Source organism: Natator depressus, chromosome 6 (genome assembly GCF_965152275.1).
Source record: "Natator depressus isolate rNatDep1 chromosome 6, rNatDep2.hap1, whole genome shotgun sequence".
Classification (NCBI taxonomy): domain Eukaryota; kingdom Metazoa; phylum Chordata; order Testudines; family Cheloniidae; genus Natator; species Natator depressus.
In genome coordinates, this window is record NC_134239.1 from 25441208 (window position 1) to 25464723 (window position 23516).

The following is a 23516-nucleotide window of genomic DNA, read 5'->3' on the forward strand; positions in this document are numbered from 1 at the left end:
AATCAGCTGTTCGGCAGGAAGCCCGGGAGGGCTGAGAAGCAGGCGGCAGCTTCACACTCAGGCCGAGGGTGGCGGAGGTGAGCTGGGGCGGGGAGCGGTTCTCCTGCATGCCCCCACCCCGGTTACCTGCTGCAGCATGGGCGGCCCTCCTCGCGCCCCCCCCCGCCCCAGCTCACCTCTGCTCCGCCTCCCTGGGCCTGAGCGGGAAGCTGCGGCCTGCTTCTCAGCCTGCCTCAGCTTCCCATGCGAACAGCTGATTTGCGGGAAGCCTGCGGGGGCGGAAAAGCAGAGCGGGGTGGCGTGTTCAGGGGAGGAGGAGGAGCGGAGGTGAGCTGCGGCTGGGGGTGGGGCGGGGAGCTGCCGGTGGGTGCTCTGCACACACCAAATTTTCCCCTTGGGTGCGCCAGGGCTGGAGCACCCATGGAGTTGGCGCCTAAGGCACGACTTTTGGCCGGTTAAATTTAGAAGCCCTTTTAGAACCGGTTGTCCCTCGCAGAACAACTGGTTCTAAAAGGGCTTCTAAATTAACAACCGGTTCTAGCAAACCGGTGTGAACCGGCTCCAGCTCACCACTGGAGCTAGCAGAAGACATTCAGTCTTCATTTAAAGATGTCAGGTGATGGAGAATAAACCACATTCCTTGGTAAGTTGTTCCAATGGCTAATCACCCTCACTATTAAAAACGCGCCCCGATTTCCAGTTTGAATTTCTCTAGCTTGAGCTTTCAGCCAGTGGACCGTAGGTGGACAGATCTTCCAGCAGGGCTTACCTGTGCCGATGGATCCCACCCAAACCCATTTCCATGTGTAACAGCCACAATTTGAGCCTGCTCTCCCAAGAGCAACTGTTCAGGATAGGATCCCATGGCACCCCCCACATGATGGTCTCATCATCAAAGAACAAAGCCAACACCGGCTGTTAAAACATCTTTGTGGGCATTTATTACAACACATTGTTCCAAAGTACAAAAGAAAGGAAAAGAAAGAGGGTAAAAAAGCACTGCTGTTTACAGCCTCCAGTAATAAATAAATAAAGACAGGGCAGGGCAGAGCTGGTCTCTCGGTCCTGCCAGGCACCATCTGACTTCAGCATTGGTGTAACAGGCAGGAGATGTGTTTGGTTTCAGTGACTGAGAAGGGAATGGAACACAGTGGGCTGGTTGCAAGATACTGTCTCCCCACCTAGCACTTACAATGCATTCCAAGTGCCCCTGTCCGTTCTGGACCCAATCTCTCTGCTGAGAGGCGCTGTGTGTTTGCTAATGAAAGGCCTGGTTCTCTCCCGTACGGTATTGCACACCTCCTGAGCAACATTAATGGGGGCTCAGAGTGCTCAGCCCCTCACATGATCAGGCCCCAAATGCACAGCATTGTCTGGGGGCAGGTGATCCTTCACCTGCCCAGCCACATTTAACCCCCTAGCCATCTCTGCCGGGAAATGCACTTGAGAGAGGAAGAATGGAGCCCAAACTGGATTTCTAGAAGAGCTGGAATGGATTCTACATATGGCTCCTGAGAAGAGGATAAAGCCTGAACTGGATTTCTCTGCTCCTCTAGAATGGATTTTGAGTGACAAAATAAATTCAACACAGCACAAGGAAAAGACGATTCCTATCTAGAATAAATCACACTCATGTTTGAGACGATAGGCCATTGCATGGCTGCTCTTGGAAGGGCAATATTAATCCCCTTGATTTAAAATGACTTCTAACTGGGCTGGCTAGTTAAAGAGATAATATTTGATACTGTGGTACAGAGAGGATTCCCTTCCTATTGCACTGATACTTTCTCCCAGCGCTCCTCCCCACCCAGTTGATTGGGTACTTGTAGGCTTCAGGACGAGTCCAGACTATGGGTACAGGAAGCAAGTGCTAGGTACTGGCCACCAAGGTTACTCAGAAATCTTAACCCTGCTCCCTGTGAATTCTTAATGCTGGAAAACCATAGTCATTTCTGCCAGCAATACATGCACTTATGGGCCTGTTCCCCCTCTCTTCTTGCATCCCTATCATTATTAGAGACCAGTCTGATCAGATCTCTCTTTGCCCATGGGCTGGTCTTCCACCAAGCCCCTTCTGGGCAGTCTGGAGCTCTGCTGCCCTAAAACTGAACATCCTCATTCCCTAGAAGGTGTTGCTCCTTGGACAAAGGAAGATCATCGGGTGGCTGGGAAACTGAACCCAAGAAAGCCCAGGATTGCTCCCTAAAGTAAGATACGGTGGCTTTGGGCAGTGGGGAGAATGCTGCCAAAATAGCTGGTGGTGCCAGGCCATTAAACCATTCCTGGTAAAGATGAACTTCCTGGATTCAGCCACCAGACTGGGGGATCCTAAGGGCATGTGTGCATTGACTGTTTCCTGGAAACCTGGTCAATTTTCCTTTAGTTTTAAGCCTGTGCCTTTGAATTCTCCATTTCTGCTCCCTGCAAACTTGAGTAGACTCCAAGGCATGAGTGTGTGGGTGTTGGGGAGAGACAGGCATTGCCCTGGGCTTTGTTGGTTTCAGAACCTTTGGAGTTTTCACCCTTACAAATCCACTCACATGGGCCTACCAGTGTGTGTGCCTTCTCCAGGGCAGCTAACGAGCTAGGCCTGGCACAGTATAGCGCAGCCAGCCCCAGACTGGTGGGGCAGGTACAGGGTTGAGGCAGGTGGGGAATGGAGGGGTGGTTGGGGGGTGGGGGTGGGGTCTGCACTTATTCACAACAGAGAACCAAAGAGCAACATACAAAGATTAAGAAGAAAAAATTACACAATAGTAATAATAATAATAATAATTAATAAATACTTAAATCTATAATTCATAGATTGCAATTACAACACTGATAGTTTATTATTGGTAGTTTAAGAGGGAAGGCAAAAGGGGTTTCTTTTGGGTGTAGGCTTCCTAAAACAGAGACATGAAAGGGATGCATGGCCAGAAAAAAGAAAAGGAGGACTTGTGGCACCTTAGAGACTAACCAATTTATTTGAGCATGAGCTTTCGTGAGCTACAGCTCACGTTAGTCTCTAAGGTGCCACAAGTACGCCTTTTCTTTTTGCAAATACAGACTAACACGGCTGTTACTCTGAAACCTGTCAGAAAAAGAAACAAACACAGAGAGACAAGAGGTTGGGAACACAGCACAAGCTAGGAAAATACCTTTGGGCTTCAGTGTTGCCGACTCCTTTCCTCCCAGGCTCCCTCCCTTGCCAGTCCCCTGAAGCTACAAAAGACATGGGGATGCTGCAGGGGGTCAAGGAGTTGGCCAGTTATGCCTGACTGAGTGTGGCTCAGGCTTGCACTCCTTTAGAAGCTGGGAGATAAGAGGCACTCTAGAGGAGGGTCATCTGGGTAGCTTTACAGTCTGCCCTTAAGAAGGCTGAAAATCTATCAGTTCACACCTGCACTCCAAGCAATGCAGCTAATGCAGAAAATGATTGGATGATCTAAGCAGCAGGGCACAAATCAGATGCTTTATAAATTCATTCGATTGTCCAATGAGGGGACTCATTTACTCTCCTTAGGGCCAATTCTACTTCAACTTAAATCAATGGGACAGAGTCTGATCTCACTTACACGGCTGTAAATCAGAAGTAACTCCACTAAAGGCAAGGGTGATACATCATTGTGAATCAGGCCCAAGTGAGATCAAAATCAGGCCAATGACTCTGTGGACCAGAGGTTCTGGCTGACAGAGTTCATTAAACAAATGCGGTAAGGAACGGGGACCAATTAGGTAACAGATAGAATCCTCCAAGGTAACTAACCTGTTCCTTGATACAAGAGACAGAAAAGATCTATTAAGCCATGTAGGGCTTCATCCAAAGCCCAATGAAGACAATGGGAAGACTCTTATTGAGTCCAATGGCTTTGGATCAGTCCTACCGCTCGAGGCTAGTGGAGGAATCTTCCCTTAGAGGAAATTTTTCTCGTGTTTTAGCTTTAAAATGATGCAAGTGCGGGGGCTGCCAATCCCTCTCACAAGGACCATCAGAAAGGGCAGGGCAAATGCTCGCATATTCACAACACTGATAAGATGGATTATAAACGTTCCATGGCCCTTAAAACCTTTGGCTTAAGTGCAGAATGGACAGCGGAGTAGGTGGTCACCGCAGTGTGTGCAGACACAGCGCTGCCGAAAGGCATTGCTGACAGTCTAGCGTTCTTTGGGGGAGCCTAGACAAAAAAACAAGAGACCCCCATTTTTGCATGCACCACAATAGCCATGTCTCTAAAATGCCACAAGATGGCAGCTGTTCGGAGCCCTGCTGCTATTTCTGAGCAGGCAGCTGCTCATGTCCTTCTTCTTCACTGACCCTGTCTCCTTGTTGTTTGTAGTTATAAAGGTTGAGATTGCAGTGTCAGGCGGAGGATGGCCTGGATGTGTCCTAGAGCACACTCTGCAGTGACTTCATGCAGGACTAAGGGGTTGAGCTCCATCATATCTCATGTCATGTCTGTCATTAGGATGTGTCTACACTAGATTTTTAACCCCCAAATTTCCCACCATTGCAGCTCTAACAGTGGTATTAGTGCTGGGGGGTAATAACGTGGAGCTCATAATTCTGTGTACCACTGTGTCATCCGAGCCCACCCAAGTCTTGAGGTCATGGTGTGAAGAATGCCAGTGCCTTGTCTACTCTGGAACTCTACTATAGCTATTCATGGGTAGGGCTGGACCAATGCTGTGGCGGTAAGACCCACTGCAACGGGCAAAGGGAACTCTTAATTCTCTCTAATGCTGTCGGGTTAAAAGACGGGAGACAGCAACTCTGGGCTGAGCTGGTGCTGGCAGCTATGGAATGCCAGTTGTGGTGGAAGGGAAATACTCCTTTTGGTCCCCTCCCTGGATCTCTGCTAGCCTCTGCATTGTGTCTTTGGGGTGCTGTTGCAACTGCTGCGGTCCATACTTCTCCCAAGCTTCAACCAATAATGTGTGAATAGGAGTGAGGGGTTGCCTGGAGGCACCCTTGTTAGCTCCTCCCTCTGCACTGCAGTACAGCTGGGTCACATGTCATGGAGGGGAAACTATCATGAACTTCACAGCTGAAGAGGTCTCTGTACTAACTCCAGTTCTGGTGCAGCAACCTTGGGAAGATCAAGGGCAGACCCTACATAAACAGATGCCTGTGCGACTTGCAGAACAAGTGTGAGTCATTTACTGCCACTAAGCAGCTGGATGGCTCTTCCCCCATCATAAGGCAAGTATCCTTTAGGAATGCTGATCGATACTGTTGAAATCGTCTAAGAAGCTGTTTCTCGATGGAGACGCTTTGGTACATGACAGCCCTGCTTTCAAGTCAGGTTGATGGCAACAAGGATACACATGGGGATTCTCCATTTGTGGTGCATGATCCTGTACTAGGCTCATGGAACATAGGTAAGATGTGAACATGGAAACACTGTCTTGCTGGCATATTTCACAGTGTAACCACTGATCAGCCAATTGACCTGGCTTGGCTGAGAATCTCTGAATTTATCTGTTGAAATTTAAAAAGGGGGAAAAAAATTTAGACAAACATTTGTTCTCTTTTTTGTGACCAGCTCTAGGGCTGGTTGGAATTTTTCAAATTTCACTTGAAAATACAGCACAGAGAGAGAGAGAGAGAGAAGAGTGGCAGCCCAAAAAGGGTTAAAACACGAGACAGGTCATATTGCAGCCAATGGTTACTGGGGGTCCCAATGGTTAAAAGCTGAGTGGGAAAAGCTCAAGAAGCCCCTTGGAAGCTTTTCTTTGTTGAAAACCCCCCGATCTAGCTGGGATGCTACGTAATACACCAGTTCCCTTAGAATTGCCGCCTCCCCATGGTCTCCACACACCTTATCTCTACAAGATACAAGATGGGGATGCAAGAAAGAAAGGGGAAGGGTTCCTCCTACCTCCTAAAACATAGTAGTCGGCAACACTGATGCTGATTTGAGGTGCTCACTGTAAATATGGATGCTGTGTTTTTTAGGAGAGAGAGTTGAAATAAGTATCTACCCCCCTTTCAAAACAGCTGTAGGAAAAAGAGGAATGGGGTAGGCAGAGGGATCCAACCATCAAAACTTGTATTTTATTAGTACTTCAACATGGAAAATCAAATGCATTTAATCACCCAACTTTCCCCTGCCCCACTACCAACTCCAGAACATTCTGGGGTACCAGAAGGGATTATTTGAGATTTCCATGCTTCTCACTTAACCCCTTTAAAAAAAAAAATCAAGAGGCTTAATGCCAGTTATAAGCCTCCTTGGAGATTCCCCTCCCCCTTCCGCCTAGGACACGCGCACATCAGCAGAGACAGACAATGGTCAGAAGGAAAGTGACAATCTGATGCCACCAAAACATTAGAATTATTATTGCAGCTCCTCACGGCTTCGGTCTGTGGTTAAGTTTTAAACCTGAGATCATTATTTTTGTCTTGTGTAGTTTGATTTGAAAATAAACACAAACAAACACAAAAGAAAAAGAAGGGAAGGGGAAAAAAAACAAAGAGCTGATTGGGGGGTGGGGGGGATCTAAAATTGCACACAACACACACATGAACAAAAACCCCTGAGGTATTGGCTTGGAAACCAGCATGATACTAAAAGGAGGAAAGCAAAGTCAGCTACAGAGAGCGAAATGTGCTTTGCAGCAGAGATAGATCTGTGCCCATAACACCAAGCAGCAGCTCAGCAGCAAGGTCTAAGCATGTGTGGGAGAAACACCGTTTTTGGGGTGAGGGCTTTGCTCCCCTTTGAAACAGGGACTTTCATAAAGGGGAGAAGCAGCCAAATGTGTCTGAGAATCAGAACAGAAGCCACTCGTGCCCCTTTGTCGTTTTTCTCTTGACTGCGCTTGCTAAGTGATGGAAGCTTTCTGCACTGTGTGCTCATTGGCCTGCTTGAGGGCTCCCTCTAGCACCCTTGGCTTCAGTAACAGCAGGACCTGGCCCTTCCTCAACACCTGTGTTAGCTTAAAGGTCCCACCTGGGCCCTACGCCACCTCTAAAAAAATAAATCAAGGGAAGAATCCCACGCAGGAGGCCTTCCCTAGGAAATCCTCACCCTTTACCCACCCGAACTCCCAGAGGGAGACGGGTTTTTGGCAGGGATTCCCTTGGAGGCTAGCATCCTACCTTCTGCTGGGTAAGAACAAACCATCATTCGCTTCAGTCACTCTGAAAAGGTCAATTAACAGAAACTCTCCGAAGCAAAATCCCAGGAAAAGAAAAACAGTGAAACCAATCTTCTTAGCAACACACCTGAGTGTGGGAGGATGCTGCTGCAGAGGGAAGGAGGGAGTGGGGGTTGGAGATAGGAGACTGGGCTGGGGTAAGGAGGGAGGGGCATGTCCTCACACTAACATCCCAAATCTTGGGTTTGGTTCTTAGCCTTTCAATGCATTTCCTGGTGTTTCCTCTCATTCTTTTCTTTCCTGATTGGCTTCACCTGTGTCTTTGGACTGTTTTCCCTCTGCCCCATGTCACTTGCACACCCACAGGAGCCCCATTATCATGCTCTCTTACACACACACACACCCCCCCCCCACACACACAGAGAACTGGTGCTGGAGTACTGAGCAATATTGTACGCTAAGCACTCAGAGGTAACTGTCTAACTGTCTCGCAGTGGGAAACCTGTCGCTGTCCTCAGGATCCCCTGGGGTTCATTCTGGTACTATAATAAATAACTCTATTTGTTCCTAAGGATGAGGTCTGTATTTTCCTCCAGGGTGCAGCCCCTCTGGACAGCCATGTGGAGTAACACTGGGAGAGTGAAAGCAGGGCCTTGAGGGCTTTTCATCACAATCTCACCCATGCACAAGGGTGAGAAGTGTTCCCTATTTCTCCTGGACCCCACCTCCTCCCCAGAAGCACCCTGAGCTAGTGGGCAAGGCAGTTGCTGATGGGAGTTCACCCCGCACAGAACCCTTCGAGCATTATTTAGGGAGTAATTTTTTCTCCAAAAGGACCCAGTAACCCCCAAATTCTCCAATACAACCCAGTATGGGTTGCTGACCCTTTAATTAAAAGCCTCCTCTCCTCCCTCATTCCCCACATCCCAGAACCCATCCTCCGTTTTTTTCATCGTCTCACCCTTCCCCCCCCTGGTTTTCCCATAGACCAATGCCAGCCCTTCTGTCCCACAACTGGGAGAGGGAAAGATGCTATGGCTTTGATGGAGACAAGAGAGAATCAAATAGGAACCAAGAGGTAAAGCAGCAGCTTTCAGGAGAGAATTTCCTGCTCAGTTTGTGTTGAAAGAAGATGTTTGTTTTGTTTTTTCATTTTTAAAAAGTGCATGAAAGATTTTTCCTGCCCCGTTTTTGCTTTGTGCGCAGGGAATGGGGAGTCTGTGTCGCCAACGTGCGCTACAGAAGGAGTCACAGGCCGCGGATATTGCTTAGAAACTCGTGTTTCAGATTTAAATACCATAGACAGTAAAAACAGAGCTGAAAGTACCGCCCCTCAATGTCTGCAAATCATTGCCAGAATGAACAGCTTCAATAAATTAAAACAAAACCATTGAAATATTATTTACGTCTCAATAAAAATTGCAGTAAAACCATTTACCTTTTTCTTTGTGTGGTTTTTTTATATTATATATAATATATATTTATATATGTATAGGGCTGCAGTAGTGCAGCATTATTAAGATACTTAGCCAGAAAAAACACAGGCAGAACATGCTTAGTGCACCAGGATGAGAAAAAAGGCTTAGGGGGAGGAGCTAATGCAAATGTACCCGCCCCACCCTTGAGAGGGAGCCACCTACCTTCCGTCCCCGACCCCGATACAAGGGACAGAGAGCTGGGGTGAGCAAAGCCTCTGCCATTTCCCATTGGTCAGGATAATGCTCTCTTCTAAATGAAGGCACCCCTACTTTTTGATTGCACATCTGCGGAGAAAATATACCCCCCCCCGCAGAATTTTAAGCTGAGAATGACACAGCTGGGGTGCTCAGATGTCTCCCCCACTTCAGTCAAAGATCAGCTCTTCCATCACCCCAGTGAGTCGCTTTCTGCCCAAGGGGCAGAGAATCCAGGGGTGAAAAAGTTAATTGGCTCCTTCCTCCCAGAAGGGAATGCAGCCAGGGTGGAGGGTGAGGAGGGGAAAGAGAGACCAAAGGGGAGGGGCACTAAGCATGCACGGTCATGTTTCCTGACTTTGGATTCATTCATCTTTGTTTCGTTTTGGTGTGTGTGCACCTGGGAATACACACACGGGTATAAATACTGTCCCCACCCCACCCGCACCTTGCCTCTTCCCAGTTAAATATCCACCCCTCACTCTCCAGTGCCCCAGGACGAATGTCAGGACACCTCAATGATCTCCATGCTGCCCGAAAAGCTAGACTGTTTGCCTATTTTGCCCAGGTCTTCCCGGGACCTGCCCTCTGACATGGTCTCCTCGAACTCCATCTGGCAGCTCCTCCTCTTGAACTGCTTCTCCGTGGTGGCATCCTCGTGCCAGCTGTGCCGCCCGTCCCTCTGCTCTGCCCTCTGCTTGTCCCTCAACCTGATCTCGCAGCTGCCCTGCAGGGTGCTGCAGCTGAACGAGGAGTACGAGGCAGCGCTGGCAAACAAGGCCCCGCTCCCTCCGCCGCTGCCGCTGCCCACCGCCGAGTCTGTGCCAAAGTACCAGGGATTCTCTGACGACGGGGTGCTGGGTGATTCCAAATGCACGCCCCAGGCGCCGACCCCCCCTCCGCCGGCAGAGTTTGGTGTCGCAGCTGGCTGTGTGGGCTGCTGTCCCACGCCAGGGAGGCTCAGCCGCAGCGTCTGCTTGAGATTGTCCTCCACGCTGGTGCTTTTGTGCACGGCACACACCCCACTGAAATTGAGGCTCATCCCGTGGGCAGGGGAGCCCGCCTGATGCCTGTGTTTCCGCCTCTGCCTCACCTTGGCTTCCAGTAGGAAGTCCGGCCCGCTGGGCCAGTCGGGACTGTCCGGCACGGGCGAGAACTGGCACAAGCCGTTAGGTCCAGAAGGGCTGTCCAGCTTGCAGAGCTTGGGGGCTTCCCCAGTGTCAGCGGGGCCTGGGGTGTCCTGCCTCAGGCTGGGGGAATAGGCTGATTTGATGTCCAAGGAGAAGGAGCGCTTTAGCCGGTTGGTGTCTTGGATGCGCTCCGAGGACAAGTGCAGGCCGTTGAGTCCTTGCTGTAGTGCTGTGGGTGAGACAATTTTGGGAGCTCCTGCTGGCCTCTCGGGCTCACTGCGGGAGGGTGCCAAGCTTGTGCTTTTCGATATGTCCTCGGACTTTTCTGAGGTAGAAAGCTTCAGGTGCCTGTTGCTCTCAGGCACTTCAGCTGGGTCTGGCTGGGCATCCACCTCATTCCTATCACCTTGGGCCTTCAAGGCCTTGAGGAGCTTCAGGCTCCTCTCGTACTCCAGGAGCTGGCCCAGGAAGTTGAAGTTGGGCGATATGGATGGGCGCCGGTCTTTGACAAACCTGCAAGGGTAGACAAACAGATGGGGTCATCACTTGGTCTTTGGCCCACCACCTAGGCTACCTTAGCTCTGCCGGCCTCCTCAGCGGGAGAAGCTAGTGCATTCTACCAAAAGCTCGGAAAGAAACAGGTGATGGGCGATCCACAGTGCCTCAGGGCAATCTGCAGAGAAAGCCAGGACTGCTTAGGCTCTAGAAATTTATCGCCTCATTCTACTTTCCCATGGGCGCCCCCCCCATAGCATGCTGTCCATTGTGATATTTCAAAACTGCTCCTGAAGGACAGCCCTCTGCCTCCCGTGAAGGTAGGGCAGCACCAACCAGCTACTAGGCCAGCCTACACCAGATTTCAACCTAGTCAAGGGTTTTGGTTCTTGAAGCTGAGCCCTTCATTTCCTTTGACTGGGGCAACAATGAGGGGTGTGCACGGGCACTGCTCTGTGGTAGGGCACACAGCATATACCCCACCCAGGGCCCAGTGTCAGCCTCACCAATGAACTCACTAGAACTCAGGAGATTCATTCAAAACAATGCTTTGAAACCCTTTCTGACAGCTTCTCTCCGCCTGCGCCAGCCTGCTTCCCTTTACTAGAGCAGGGGTACGTTCACGTACTTCCTCATTCCCCTCAGCCAGTTGCACCTACCTGTAGGCGTCGTCTGAAGACATGCCCATGGTCTTCATGATGTAGGCGATGGCAATGGTGGCTGAGCGGGAGATCCCTGCCAAGCAGTGCACTATCACTTGGCAGCTGGATACCTTGGCCTTGTCTGCAGCATGGTACAGAAAGAACAGCTTTCAGAGGGGTGCCCCTAGAGTTTGGACAGAGTCATTTCTTCCTCTGTCCCTGTGGAACGTCTTTGTGAAGCCGTATGTCTAGTGGCCAGCACAGAGGATTGGGAGGCAGGACTCCTGGGTTCGCCCCCTGTCTTTGTCAGTGACTCGTTACTTGACCCTGGGCTAGTCTCTGCACCGCTCTGTGTCCCCATTACCCCATGCATAACATGGACATAAGGACACTAGCCCTTGTTTCTCACTGAGACCCTCAGATAAAAGGCTGTCTTACAGGAGTGGAAAGTATAATCATTTGCACAGTGAGGGTCACACTTTCAAATGACTTTGGCGCTGGTCGAGGTGCCAGGTTTTCTCAGGGAGGACACGCTTCTCCTAGTGGCTGAGTGTGCATGTTTCACTGTGGGTGAAGGGACAAGGTCTCTCTGGACTAAGAGAGGAGCTGGGGGAAGAAAAGCCTGGGTTTTGTTGGCTGGGATAGGCAAGGAGTGAGGAGGAGTCCAGCTCTCAATGTCTGGGGCCACCACAACAAAAATCAAGACTGGAGCGGGAAGAAGTAAAGAAAGGCCCAGAGAGCCAGGGAGATGCCTCACCGATGAACTCAATGGACTTGTCCAGCCAGGGAAGCAGCTTCTCACAGTAGTTGTCATTGACAGGAATGCGCATGAAGTGACTGTCACAGATGAAGTCTGGCTTGGGGCAGGAGTTGCTGGCATTGAGGACGTAGCTTATTCCATTCTGAGTCATCAGGTCCTGGTGACAGAGAAGATACAAGTGATGTGGGCTCAGTCAGTACAAAGTGGGACCTTCCCATCTACACTCTCATAGGCCTCATGCACTCCAGTGTTCTCGCCTTGCAGTTCCCCCACAGTTGCTCTATTGTGATTCGAAGTAGCAACCTGGGGAGCACCAGCACAGATGAGCCAATGAGGCATAAGCCAGTGTCATATGGACCTGCTCTGAGCATGGTTAAGCTGCCTGCAGTCTCTTTGCACTAGTTCTTCCACCATTGCTCCCGCACTGTGCTGGAGCATGAGGTTCTCACATTTGGGGTCCTGATCAGGTGTTGGGGGTGCTGACCACCTTGCCCTTCCCATACCGGTAAAGAGAAGTGGGTCCTGGCTAGATGGCAGGGAGTGTGCTTGAGGGGGCGGGGGGCGTTCCTGGTAGGGGAAAGACTGAGAACCCCAGAGCTAGAACAATGGTGGGAAATTTTAAGGATGAAAAACAGAATAGTCTTAGGGTTACATCTACTGTAGAAGAAAGCTTAGAGGGGCCAGGTTCAGGGGAAGAGAATATCTTACTAGCAGAGCTAGTATTCACTGAATGTAGCCCTCTTTTCTGTTCCCAAATCACCTGGGAACAAGTCATAATTTCCCACAGATTTGTTCACTGTTTGAAACTCTCCACTGCGTGATTTACCAGAACCAGTTTCAGTCGATAAGAGACTTGTAAACTGTTTACTGCTGGTATCATTTCCAGCATAGGAGATTGGCAATTCACAACGTGAGCTGTTTTGTTTGGGACACATTTAGGTCATGTGATTTCCTTTTGGGATGAATGTAATCATGGCTCTGGAGTGAACTCATTGGACGAACCAATTGAGAAGTAGCTTTCCATGAGTGTTCTGCCATATTCATTACTAGTCACCATTTCTTCCCAGCGTTCCTGCCACTAACCTGACTCGCCTGCATGTTTACGGAAAGTGAATGAAAAAGTCAGAGGGCTAGTTCAAAATGTCAAGTGAGTGTTCATGGATCATTTCTTGCCATGTTCTGCTCATTGGGCACACGTACATGACCTCTCATCCTTCCCAGAGACAAGGCTAGATTCACCAGTATGCATTGCCAGAGCAGCATAAAACAGCCAGAGTGTAGTGGTGAATATGAGCCGTTGTTCCCCCTGAGAGCGGAAATCCAAGCCAGATTATGTCCAAAACCAGGGAGACGATCCGTACCAAAGATCTGATAGTTCTAGTCCTATGAACGCCTGTTCTGTGCTATTTCGGGGAGAGGCGGAGGAACACAGAAATGAATGGAAGGAAGGAGTTGAGAAAGAAGTAAAGGTGCCATAAAACAGACAGTGATTAGGAAAATAGAGAGATAAAAGAAACCTCCCCTGCCACAGGCTGAGCCCTGTAGCATGGCAGCAGTGAGGTGCAGAGCAGCGTAGGGTGACCATACGTCCTATTTTGGCCGGGACAGTCCCTTTTTTAAGCCCTGTCCCGGCCATCCCAACGGTTTTTTTCCAAAAGGAGGCATGTGTCACGACTGCTCTTGCTGACTTGATCAGCTGGCAAGAACAAACAGGACAAATGGCCACTTTTGTCTGGGGTGTGGTGCAGAGGGGGCGAGCAGAGAGGGGGGAGGCAGCGCTGGGGGGAGGAGGGGAGCAGCATTCCAGCATGTGGGGCCCCCCGCTGGGTTCCAGCAACCGGGCAACAGCCTGGCGTGCGGGTGGGGGGGTTTCCAGCGACCGGCAACAGCATTGCGGGGGTGGGGGCAGCCTTGGACAAGTAGCTGGGGGCGTCCCATTTTCCCTTTGGGAAAATATGGTCACCCTAGATCTGCGTGCTCACAAGGGACCGTGCTATCCCATCACAGAGGGTTGTTCTCTGCCAGCCCTGCTCTCTAATGCCCTAGGATACGAGGAGGGAGAGTCTCTTGTCCTCAGTAACGATCACCAGGGCGCAGAGAGGGAAGCAAACACCTCTCAGAATGAAGGGGTGAGCAAAAGGTCGTGCTGAGATGGGGTGGGGGGCAGGGTTGAAGCCCAGTCAGTCCGACGCCTGATGTAGGGCTCTCAGGGGACACGGCCAAGATTTCCTCCCTGAATTCCATTTAATTCACCCTGTGGTTCCTGTCCTAACTAAGCTTACATAAGAGTCTCTTCCTCAGCAGGCTCCCTAGAAGCCTAACCTCAGCTCCTAGGAGCCAGCCCAGCTCCTGAGCTCACATTCTTGGCATTTTTCTCTTTTATTTCCTTCTACTCCCTGTATCTAAAAATTTCTCTCTCCTCTTTCTGGACCACCCCCTGCTCCTCTCAGATGCTTCTCCCCTGGCCCTCTCCCCAGGCGATAATGTCTGACTGGCTCTCTCCTGCCCACGGTAGGCGCTCAGCGGAATTTTAACTACAATTTCTGTTTCTTTCTTCTCTCATTTATTTTTTTCTTCTCTTAAAACAAAATTCCTTCCCTGAGGTGACATCACTTCCCAAGCACTCTGGCACCTTTAAAAGGACAGTACCCCTCTTTTCCCTCCGCCCTTCCCTTCCCGAAGCAGATCTTTGTCTATTTCCAGGCCTCTTTAAAGAGCTCTTTGCCTTGGACTGTGGCTGCTGGTCCCCTCCCCACTCCCCCCGCCATGATTAAACATCCCAGCCTAACCCCTCTCCCTCTGGCTGCCAAGCTGGGCATGGAACAGCTGAAGTCAGTGTTGGGAGCCCAGCTGGCAGGGGGGATTAGTGGGGAGAAGCTGGCTCCCTCTGTGTGAATCTCGCAGGGGCTCCGTGGGGCGAGGCACCCTGGCAGCTCTTCTTCTTCCCCCCTTCCCAGCTCCATTGTGCCCCTTCTGTCTCTTTCCCCATTGCTCCTCTCTGCCCTTCCAGCTCCCCTGCCCCTTCCTGGTTTGGATGCCATTGCCACTCACCAAGCCCAAAGAGCTTAAAACTTTTCTATGTGCATTTTCTTGGCCTTGCTCCCTCACCCTTTGCCACGGCCGAGCATGGCAGTCAGGGGAATCAGGCAGCTCCCCTCAGGTTGCGGAGGGAAGGACAGTCGTTCCTCACACATCCCTTCAGGACTGAATCAAACCACGGCAGGACAACACCCCTTCCAGCCAAGAACTCTGCCAGGCTCCTCCTGCGGATGCTCTCCACAGCCCCCCCCCCCAGGCCTTTGTATGTATGGGCCATGTCCGTAGCTCCTTATTCGGCCAAATTGGGCAGGACAAGCCACTGAAAGTTACATGAGCATTGTCCTCAAATGGGAAACATACAGCTAGCTTCCCCCACGTGCCACCCCAACTGGATAGGCCTGTTCTAATTGATTAGGGACAACGGCAGCATGGGACAAGCATGGGGCACCCCACCAGGAAGGCCATACCTTGTTTAGGACATCTTTCTGGGAGCCCAGGTAGAGATGAGGCAGGATGCGGGTGGGGCCAACATTGGCCACTGGCAAGCATGGCTGGGAGATGCTCATTGGCAAGATGGCAGCTGGTTTCCCTTCGCAGAGTCCTGGGAAGCAAGATGAGAAGGTGGCAAAGCCCCCTGCAGACAGAAGGAGGAGATTTAGACTATGTACAACTCTCCAGGACAGAGAAGGTCTCTCATTGTGTGTCTGTAAAGCGCCTGGCAGAACAGGGTCCTGATCATGGTTATTGCTTCTTGGTGCTAGCATAAAACTGGAAGAAAATACCAACAGTCAATTATAACCAAGTCAGCCCCATAAGAGACCTGTATTGAGACCTGTAAGAGAGCTGATGTATTATGTGTGTTGCCCCACTATTTCCAACTTGAGTTAGTACCATCTCCCCATGTAGTCACAGCAGGGTAAACTGTTCTTCACATATTTACCTAATACGCTGATCACCCCCACTGTTGTTAGCAAGTTGGATGGGTGTGTAATAGTCTGCTGGTATTTAACTGATTGTAGGCAACCAAGTAGCTTAGCGATGGGCATCAGTGTCAACTTACAGATAAAGAAAATATACTGAAACTGCAGGGGGCTGCGGGGGAACGCAGAACTAAATGACCTATGTTAGAATTTGGTCAGGACCCCAGGGCTAACCCTCTTCCTCGTATAAATAGTTCCATGGGATTTTTAGTGGCTACAAGTGGTCAGCGCCAGGATTTTAGATCTGATCCAAATGACAGCAACCCCAGCAGCACAGTGGTTTGCTAGCACTGTACTGGGCAGTGGCTCAAGAGAAGAGGGTCAGCGAGGGAACATGGCAACTGCTCTCTGTGGTACTTATGTGTTCTTTGGAGGTCTTCAATCTAATCAGTCGGACCCTGCTTGGCTTGTGGGTTTTGATGGGATCATAGCACAAATAGCTGCAGGCCTTTGTACTGGAACAGGATCAGCGTCAGAGTCACGCAGTGTTTTAAGTGGCATTTACCCCCCTTCCCCCAAACACACAGCTCCTGTCTCTTTCCTAAATGAATGGCTGCCTGATTATGCAGCCCTGTGTACAGTGCTAATTAGAAAAATGAGTCCGCACACAGAGGAGGAGGCGGGAGGTGGGCGGCTGGGATGCAGAAAGTATTTGGACCGAGAGGGTGGAATCTGACTTTTTTTAAAACAGATTCCTGAGCAGTTTTTCACGGTCAGATGTTGCTAAACGTGAGAGCAAGTAGTGTCCGATTCACTGCGCCAGCCCCGGCTGCAGCCCTGCGTGTGTCTGTTTTGCTCAGACGGCCCCAACCACCAGATTCAGAGGAACAGCTGTGGGGCAGCAGAAGCAGGTAGAGGATGACAAGTGAAGCTAGAATTCTGAGAACTCTAGTCCGAATACAGAGCAGCTCTTCAGAGGCTGAAAATTCTCGCCAGGCTCACACGGCAGGAAGGGTGAAACAGGGCAGGGAATCTTGTTGCACTTTCCAGCCAGGGATCTCCAAGCGCCATATGAACCTGTACAAATCCTCACCTCCCCATGCGATTAGGTAACAGCATTAGTTCATTTTGCAGATGGGAACACTGAGGCTCAGAGAGGTGAAGCGACTTGCCTAAGACCAGTGGCAGAGCCAGGAATGGGAACTCAGGTTTCCTGCTGCCACACCTCTGCTAGGCCGTAGCATAGCCAAATGCAGGATTTACCGAGAGGAGCACACAACACAGTCCCTCCTTGCATTGCTTTAACTTTGTTATATATGCAAGAGACCTGCATTCTTGAGGGAGTTTCCTAACACCCACCGACTCCTTTCTTCACACACAGAGTTAGGCCTAGCAACCCTTAGCGAGAACTACATCTGTCTAGGTTACCAAGCCGAGTGCTGGTGTCAATACGAAGGGTCCCCAGTGGTGTAAGTCCCCACTCTGTGATTTTGATAGTTGGGACTATAGATAAATACAGACTGGGAGTTTCACAGAGGCTGAACAAAGTTCCTGACTCGCACTGATTTTCATAGAGATCTGGATGTCTAAATCCATTAGGTCCCATTGAAACTCCCAGCCATTGTTTCGATAGGGACTGGTTCTGTTTCTATAGAGATGGGTTCAGTTAAAATAAGAATCCCTGCCCTTGAACCCAGTCCATCTCCATAACTGTACTAAAACTTCTACTGAAGTTCACTTAACGACCTTCCATCAACCCCTCCCCTAGGTCATACTCAGCAGGGTCCTGCCAACTTCCCAGCAAACCCCTCCAAGAGTCCCCACTCTTACCTTATTGGATCCCAGTGTGGGGCTCTGATGAGCCCTGACTAGTGCTGAAACCAAATCTCCAGTGCTCTGGGGTAAAGTGGGGGAGGGGCTGACACAATGGTCTCTGCAATGCTTAACCCTCATGCAGACAATGTTTGATAGCAGCAGCAGCAGCCAGGCCTCACAGACTGAATGTGCAAGTCCTGGGCCCTGTCTCTTCTCAGATGGGGAAGAGGTCCTCAGTCCTCCAAACAAGGGAGATGCCTCATCTTCCAGGCCATGGGACCCCCAAGCTGCTTTGGATGGACACCAACCTCCTTGCCGTTGGTGCTCACTTTGAGTCCTTTGAAGAACAATGCCTTTTCCCAACACGGCCACACAGCAGCCAGCCCAGTTGTACTTGCCCAAAGAAGCCACCTTATTGGAAGAGAAATTGATCTCCAACCTGCAATATGTCTCCTCTGGCCACGTAAGCTGCCCTGTGTTGCTGGCAGTTATCACAAAGACAGCTCCCAAGACTTTGGAGATGTGGGATATGAAGAGTTAAAGCACCTTCCAACACTTCCTCATCCCTGGTTCCCTCCAACATGACATCACCCCCCTCAATTGGGATATTAAATCAGAGTGAAAGAAAGACGCTTGGCACAGGTGCACACAAGCTCTGGTTACTCCTGCTCCCTCCCTAGCCACATCAATCTCACCAGGAAGCATAAATCACGAGGCGGACTGGGGTGTGCACATGACGATTTGAGTGCAAATAGCCCACATCTGGAGGCTGCAGTAGAGGTTCAGTGGACACATGCAGCCCTCTGGGCAACAGGCAGAAGGGCTACCTGTTGCTCCCTCCCAGAGACACCTTTCCTTCTATCAGTGCATCGGAGCCAAGGGAAGGAAAACAACCAGCCTCCTGTATTTTCATTTGGAGGGTGTATGTGTGGGGAGGTATAGTCTTGCAATGAATGCATGGCCGTACCAGAGCCAAGCTTGGGCCCCTAGTCCTGTGTCCACTTAAAAGGCTTAGGAAGTCTTAGTAGCACAAAAAAGGGTGTTTTTTATCTGGAGCAAGGTGTGCGCCATTTCCCCGGAGTACAGGCTAGGAATGAATGCCTGCCTCCCCGCCCCTCTACTTTGCTCGTGTTCATTATTGGCCCATACAGCTCGAAACTCTCTTTAGGAGCCAGGCGTGTTAGAGGTGACATCATAGCTAAAGCAGGCTGGCACTTGCTGTGACTCTCCTAGCAATGCTCCCCCTCCTTTTGCCCCCGCCAGCACTTGCCTGCCTGCAGATCCTTTGCTGGCTCTGCTGGGGAAAGCACAGGCAAGTGGCACAGGGGGCTGGGAAGTATGCACGGGGAGATTCACTGAAAGGGACAGAGTCACCCTTGCCTCAAGTTTGTACGTCCCAACCACCCCTAGGGAGGAGACATGCTCCCTATATGGCCCACAACAAAGCACCTAAGCACATGCTTAACTTTAAGCACGTGAGTCGTCCTGTTGAAGTCAATTAAACTACTCTCGCGCTTCACTTTAACATCACACTTCTGTGCTTTGCTTGACAGGGACCTATCTGAGCAAAGCGTTTACCATTTTCTGCTCTGTCCCTTCATAAACCTCGTCCCACAGCATTCTGCTGGCGCTACAGGGCTGTCCTTATTTCCCTTCCCAAACATCACTGCTCACAGCTATTGACCAATCCCAGGGTTTCAAAGGGAACTGCGGAGACAGCCTTGAGCTGAGGACACCAGGCCTCCAAACTTTCAGGGATACAAAACCCAGCCCTAGAACGTGCAGCTACAGCAAGTCTTTAATTTTTGGAAAGCAAAGCGGCTTCTTAAAATCACCCCAAAGGCAGGAACTGTTCCTGGCAGCATTCCAAGCAATACTTGGGCTTTCCCTTACCTACACAATACTCCATGTTTTAGCATTAATTCAGAACAAGAGGGGGCAGTTCTAGTCTTTTATTTGTAATGCTAACACCTCCCTGGGGCTGGCAGTGGGATTCTCCTGGCACGCATGGAACTAAGAGTGGGGGTGAGAATCTGTATTTGGGGTGGAGTGGGTGGAAAGAGATCTCAGGTTTCCTATAGATGCTCCCTCAAGCAGGAGCACTGGCTGAGGCTTTTGGATAAGGAGCTGGTCCCTTGCAATGCACAGAACCTTATCCTTGGCCTGGACTCCAGCATTCCTGAGGGCTTTAGAAAACATTCCCTATTAAATCCAATGTTTTCCTGGCTTCTAGAGTTACCTACATCATGCGAGGGTGGAGCCCAAGCGAACAGAAGGATGTGTGTGGATGTGGGGCCTGAGGCTAGGAGAAGTGCTGATACCTGCTACTCCCACTGAAGCGGAGGAGAGAAAATTACAGGAGGTGAGCGCATCACAGGATCAAGACGCTGTTGGGACTCCCAACTTATCCCCAAGCTTCATGGATCAGTCAGTCTCTCTGAAGAAAGAAAAATCCTTCTAGCTGAGGCTCTCAAAGAACTTTACAGACAGTAAGGAACTTAGCACTCCTGGGACATAAGGAATTGTTATTGTTCCCATTTAGCAGATGGGGAAACAGAGGCACAGAGTGCCTAAGTGACTGGGAACAGAACCCTGGTCTCCTGCCTCCCAGTCCTGTGCTTTCACTACTAGGCCCTGCTGCCTCCCTCCCTTTGTAAAACTACCCAAGCGTCCCTGTAAGAGGCTTTTCTCAATGCTCTAAACAGTTTGCTGCTGGTGGCAGGAGTCGTGCTCGCCCAGGAGCACAGCATGGAGTTCTTGCCTACTGTACACTGAAAGGAAAGAAGCTATTTCTTACTTCCAGCCCTTCTCCTCTTCCCCTACCCCACATCCCAGACTCTCATCCCCCTCCCCCTGCCACTTCCTCCAGCCCCAGATTTTCACAGAGGATATCAGTGACAACTGCCCATTGAAAACAAATTTCACTGGGAAAACTGTGACAGTTCAAGGGTGAGGGCAGTGGGCCTTGGAGTTCTTTAAAAGCCCAGACATTTGTCAGAGAAAGCAGCTGCCGTTCTCTTTGAGTTGTAACATCTTCATATACCATCTGGCCCGCTGGTAGATCGCGGAGAATCAGGAGAGCTTCCCCCCTGGGACGACAGGCGGGTGATAAATACAACAGTCAGAGGGTTACAGAGAGAATAAGGAGAACAGTACAATCATCTCACTACATGCCTGGATAATTAAGAGCCAATGTACAAAGCACATCTCAGCAAACACCAAGACAAAAATAGATGCACACTCGTAATGGTGCTTAGCTGCTTTGTGCCACCAACACAGGGGAAGAAAATACATTCACAGACATAGCCTAGGAAAGAGAGAAATATAGGTGAGGGTCTCCATAATCACTGCTGAATAATTATCAAACCTGGGATCTCAGGGTTTAAAAGAAGCTGCCTCCATTGCCTGCGCTAGGAGACAAGCTCCACATGTGGCCTAGCCACTGTCCTCAGCTGGCACAAACTGGTGTTGCTCTACTGAAGTCAATGGAGTTGATTTACACCAGCTGAAGATCTGGCCCATGATTTGGACAGTCATAGAAATAACAGTCGAAGGACTTTTTTCTAGACACCCCCACACATCAACAACGCCCATGGTGTTCTAGACCATGTCGAAGAATTTGGGGATAGTACAAACCTAGTGGGCCATCCAATCCATCTCTCTGCCCGTGCAGGACTGCTCCCGATGGTGTGTTCCATATGAACCTGTGCAAACTGTAACAAGTTCTAGGTGAAGGTAGGAGCAGAGTCCTATTGTTTCGGCTCCTGGGTGGTAAACCCCAGCTTTGTGGATACATACATCCATAAAGGGAAGAGTATTGTAGAGTATTAAGAACAGTAATAGACTCAGGTGCAGCAGAACAAGAGACATCCCCTGCTGTCCTTATTCACACTCAGCCAGGCAGCACAGACTCACTCCATCGCCGCTCTCACTACGATCACAGGAAAAGCCTGCAGTTGTGAAAGCAGCTGCAAGGGCAGGGGGAAGGGGACTTTGATAAAAGGTATGCACTCAGAATCAAAAGATACCAGTGTTTGCCATCCCAAGGGAGGATGGGGAGAGAGGGAAACGTGATCCTCATTCTCCTCTAAGGATTAAAGGGCTTGGAAAACCCTTTGAGATATGAAGGCAAGGCAGAGAAATGCGGGGAAGTGCTGAAGTGAGATAAAAAGGGACGTGTGGCACATTAAACAGGGCCATCCACATTCCCCACTGTTAGAACCAGGGGGACATTCCACTCGAGCTTATGGGCGTGTGTTGGGCCTCGTTAGCCGTGATGCTTTGCTGCTCCCAGACAGGTTTCCTTGCAGGCTGGAAACAACACCTGACGCCATGGAGGGCCCAGAGAGTGTAACAGGGTCATCTTGGCTTGAAAACCTGTTACCCCTGTTGTTTTGAGGGCCTCAGGCTCCCCGTTTATTTCCCGCCGCATGGGCTCACCCCTCCAAGTCTCCACTGAAACACCATGCTTATCTGTGCCACTGGGGCCTCGGTCCTGCTCCCATCGGAATAAAAGGGAAAACTCCCACTGACTTCAACTGGGAAGGATTAGGCTTTATATATACAAACAACCCCCCCCCCCAGTAACAAGCGCCAAAGCGATGCTCTAACACAGAGACAGTGCTTTGCTCCTGGAGGTGCTCTCTGGCACTCTCCAGCTCCCATGGGTGCCTCTGACGCACTGGTGCACGTGCTTTCCACAAACACCCCTCTACCCTTAGGGCATAAGGGCTGTCTGTGGTAAGCCATATTGGACAGCAGAAAAGTGTCCCATGTCCTCACCCCTCCCTTTCTTTTGTGCATGCAACAGGGAAGGAGGGCTGCACTTTCACACCAGCAAGAGCAGAGCTGTCCTTAGCAGAGAAGAGGAGGGGGACGGGGGCACAGCCCCAGAGCGGCAGCCTCTGTTTGAGCTAGCTGGCTCACGGGCCATTCTGCCCCATCTTCCTCTCTCTCCGGGAGCAGCCAGTAGACACTGGAGGTTTGTTCTAGGGACAGGTTATGGCTGGTCCCCATCTTTCCAATAACTGCTGTTTAACCGCAGCGGCTGCTTCCTGGTATGGCTGTGATGTCGGGTACCTGAGCCGGCACTGCAGCCTGAAACCCCGCCTTCTGGTATGACCCAGAGCGGCAAAGGACCTACTCCCGGGAGATAAAAGCTGCCTGCACCTGGAGGTGCTAACGCACATCCGCTCTAGGGTGAGACAGTCTCTGTCCCCCCAACAGCGCTGTGCCTTTGAGTGGGAGAGTCACCGTAGGCTCCTCCCTCGCTGGGCATTGGTGTCGGTCAATGCAGGCAGCGGGCTCGTGATTCGGAGATGCTCCCTGATGAGCACGTGGAAAAGGTGCAGCAGTGCATGCAGTTGCCCATGCAAGTCAGGTACAGCCTTATGAACAATTAGTCTCATGTTGCTCCCGCACAGCCCTGCCAGGGCTGGCTCTCACTCCAGGATTACATAAAGCCATCTGCTTCCAGATCTCCTGCCCGTCGACTGGAAACAGCTCTTCATGCTCGTCCCCCTGTGATACCGCCATTTAAAACCTCAGTGCTCATAACTGTGGCTGGGCTTCCCAAGCTGCTTGGCAGTGCCAGCAGTGAATCCACAGCCTCCGATGTGCCCGGGGATAGTCATTACAGGCTTTTAATCAGCCGGACGCATTAAGCGCTCGTCTTTGAGAAACAGAGATGTCACTTTCCTCCTTAAGGGTCAAGGCCTCAATTCAGCAAGGTATTTAAACACATGCCTAAGTGAAAGGACAAGTCCCACTTAAGTCAATGAGAGGTGTTTAAAGTTAGGCATGTGCTTAAGTACCTTGCTGAATTGGGGCACAGACCCTATAGTCCTTGCTTGGGCAGCGAGTCAATGAGAGTTCAGTCTGAGTAAAGACCTGAGAACGGCAGGATCTGGCCCCTAAAAAATACCAGCCCTTTGTCTCTTATTCAGTTTCAGTTAAACCCA

At 50.5% G+C, this 23516-nt stretch overlaps 1 protein-coding gene across 2 annotated transcripts in view; it reads right to left on the minus strand.

Moving 5' to 3' along the window:
* Positions 1 to 8577: 8577 nt before the first annotated feature.
* DUSP8 (dual specificity phosphatase 8) overlaps positions 8578 to 23516 on the minus strand; it is a 78464-nt gene continuing 63525 nt past the window's right edge. Inside the window, exons 2-5 of one of the 2 annotated variants that reach the window (XM_074956907.1) lie at positions 15289 to 15455; positions 11780 to 11939; positions 11041 to 11164; positions 8578 to 10399 (exon numbers count right to left, since the gene is read on the minus strand). In XM_074956907.1, coding sequence (XP_074813008.1) covers positions 9262 to 10399; positions 11041 to 11164; positions 11780 to 11939; positions 15289 to 15455 — 1589 coding nt within the window. In that variant the 3' untranslated portion in view covers positions 8578 to 9261. The remainder of the gene's footprint in view (positions 10400 to 11040; positions 11165 to 11779; positions 11940 to 15288; positions 15456 to 23516) is intronic. The other variant, XM_074956906.1, reaches the window with a different exon arrangement.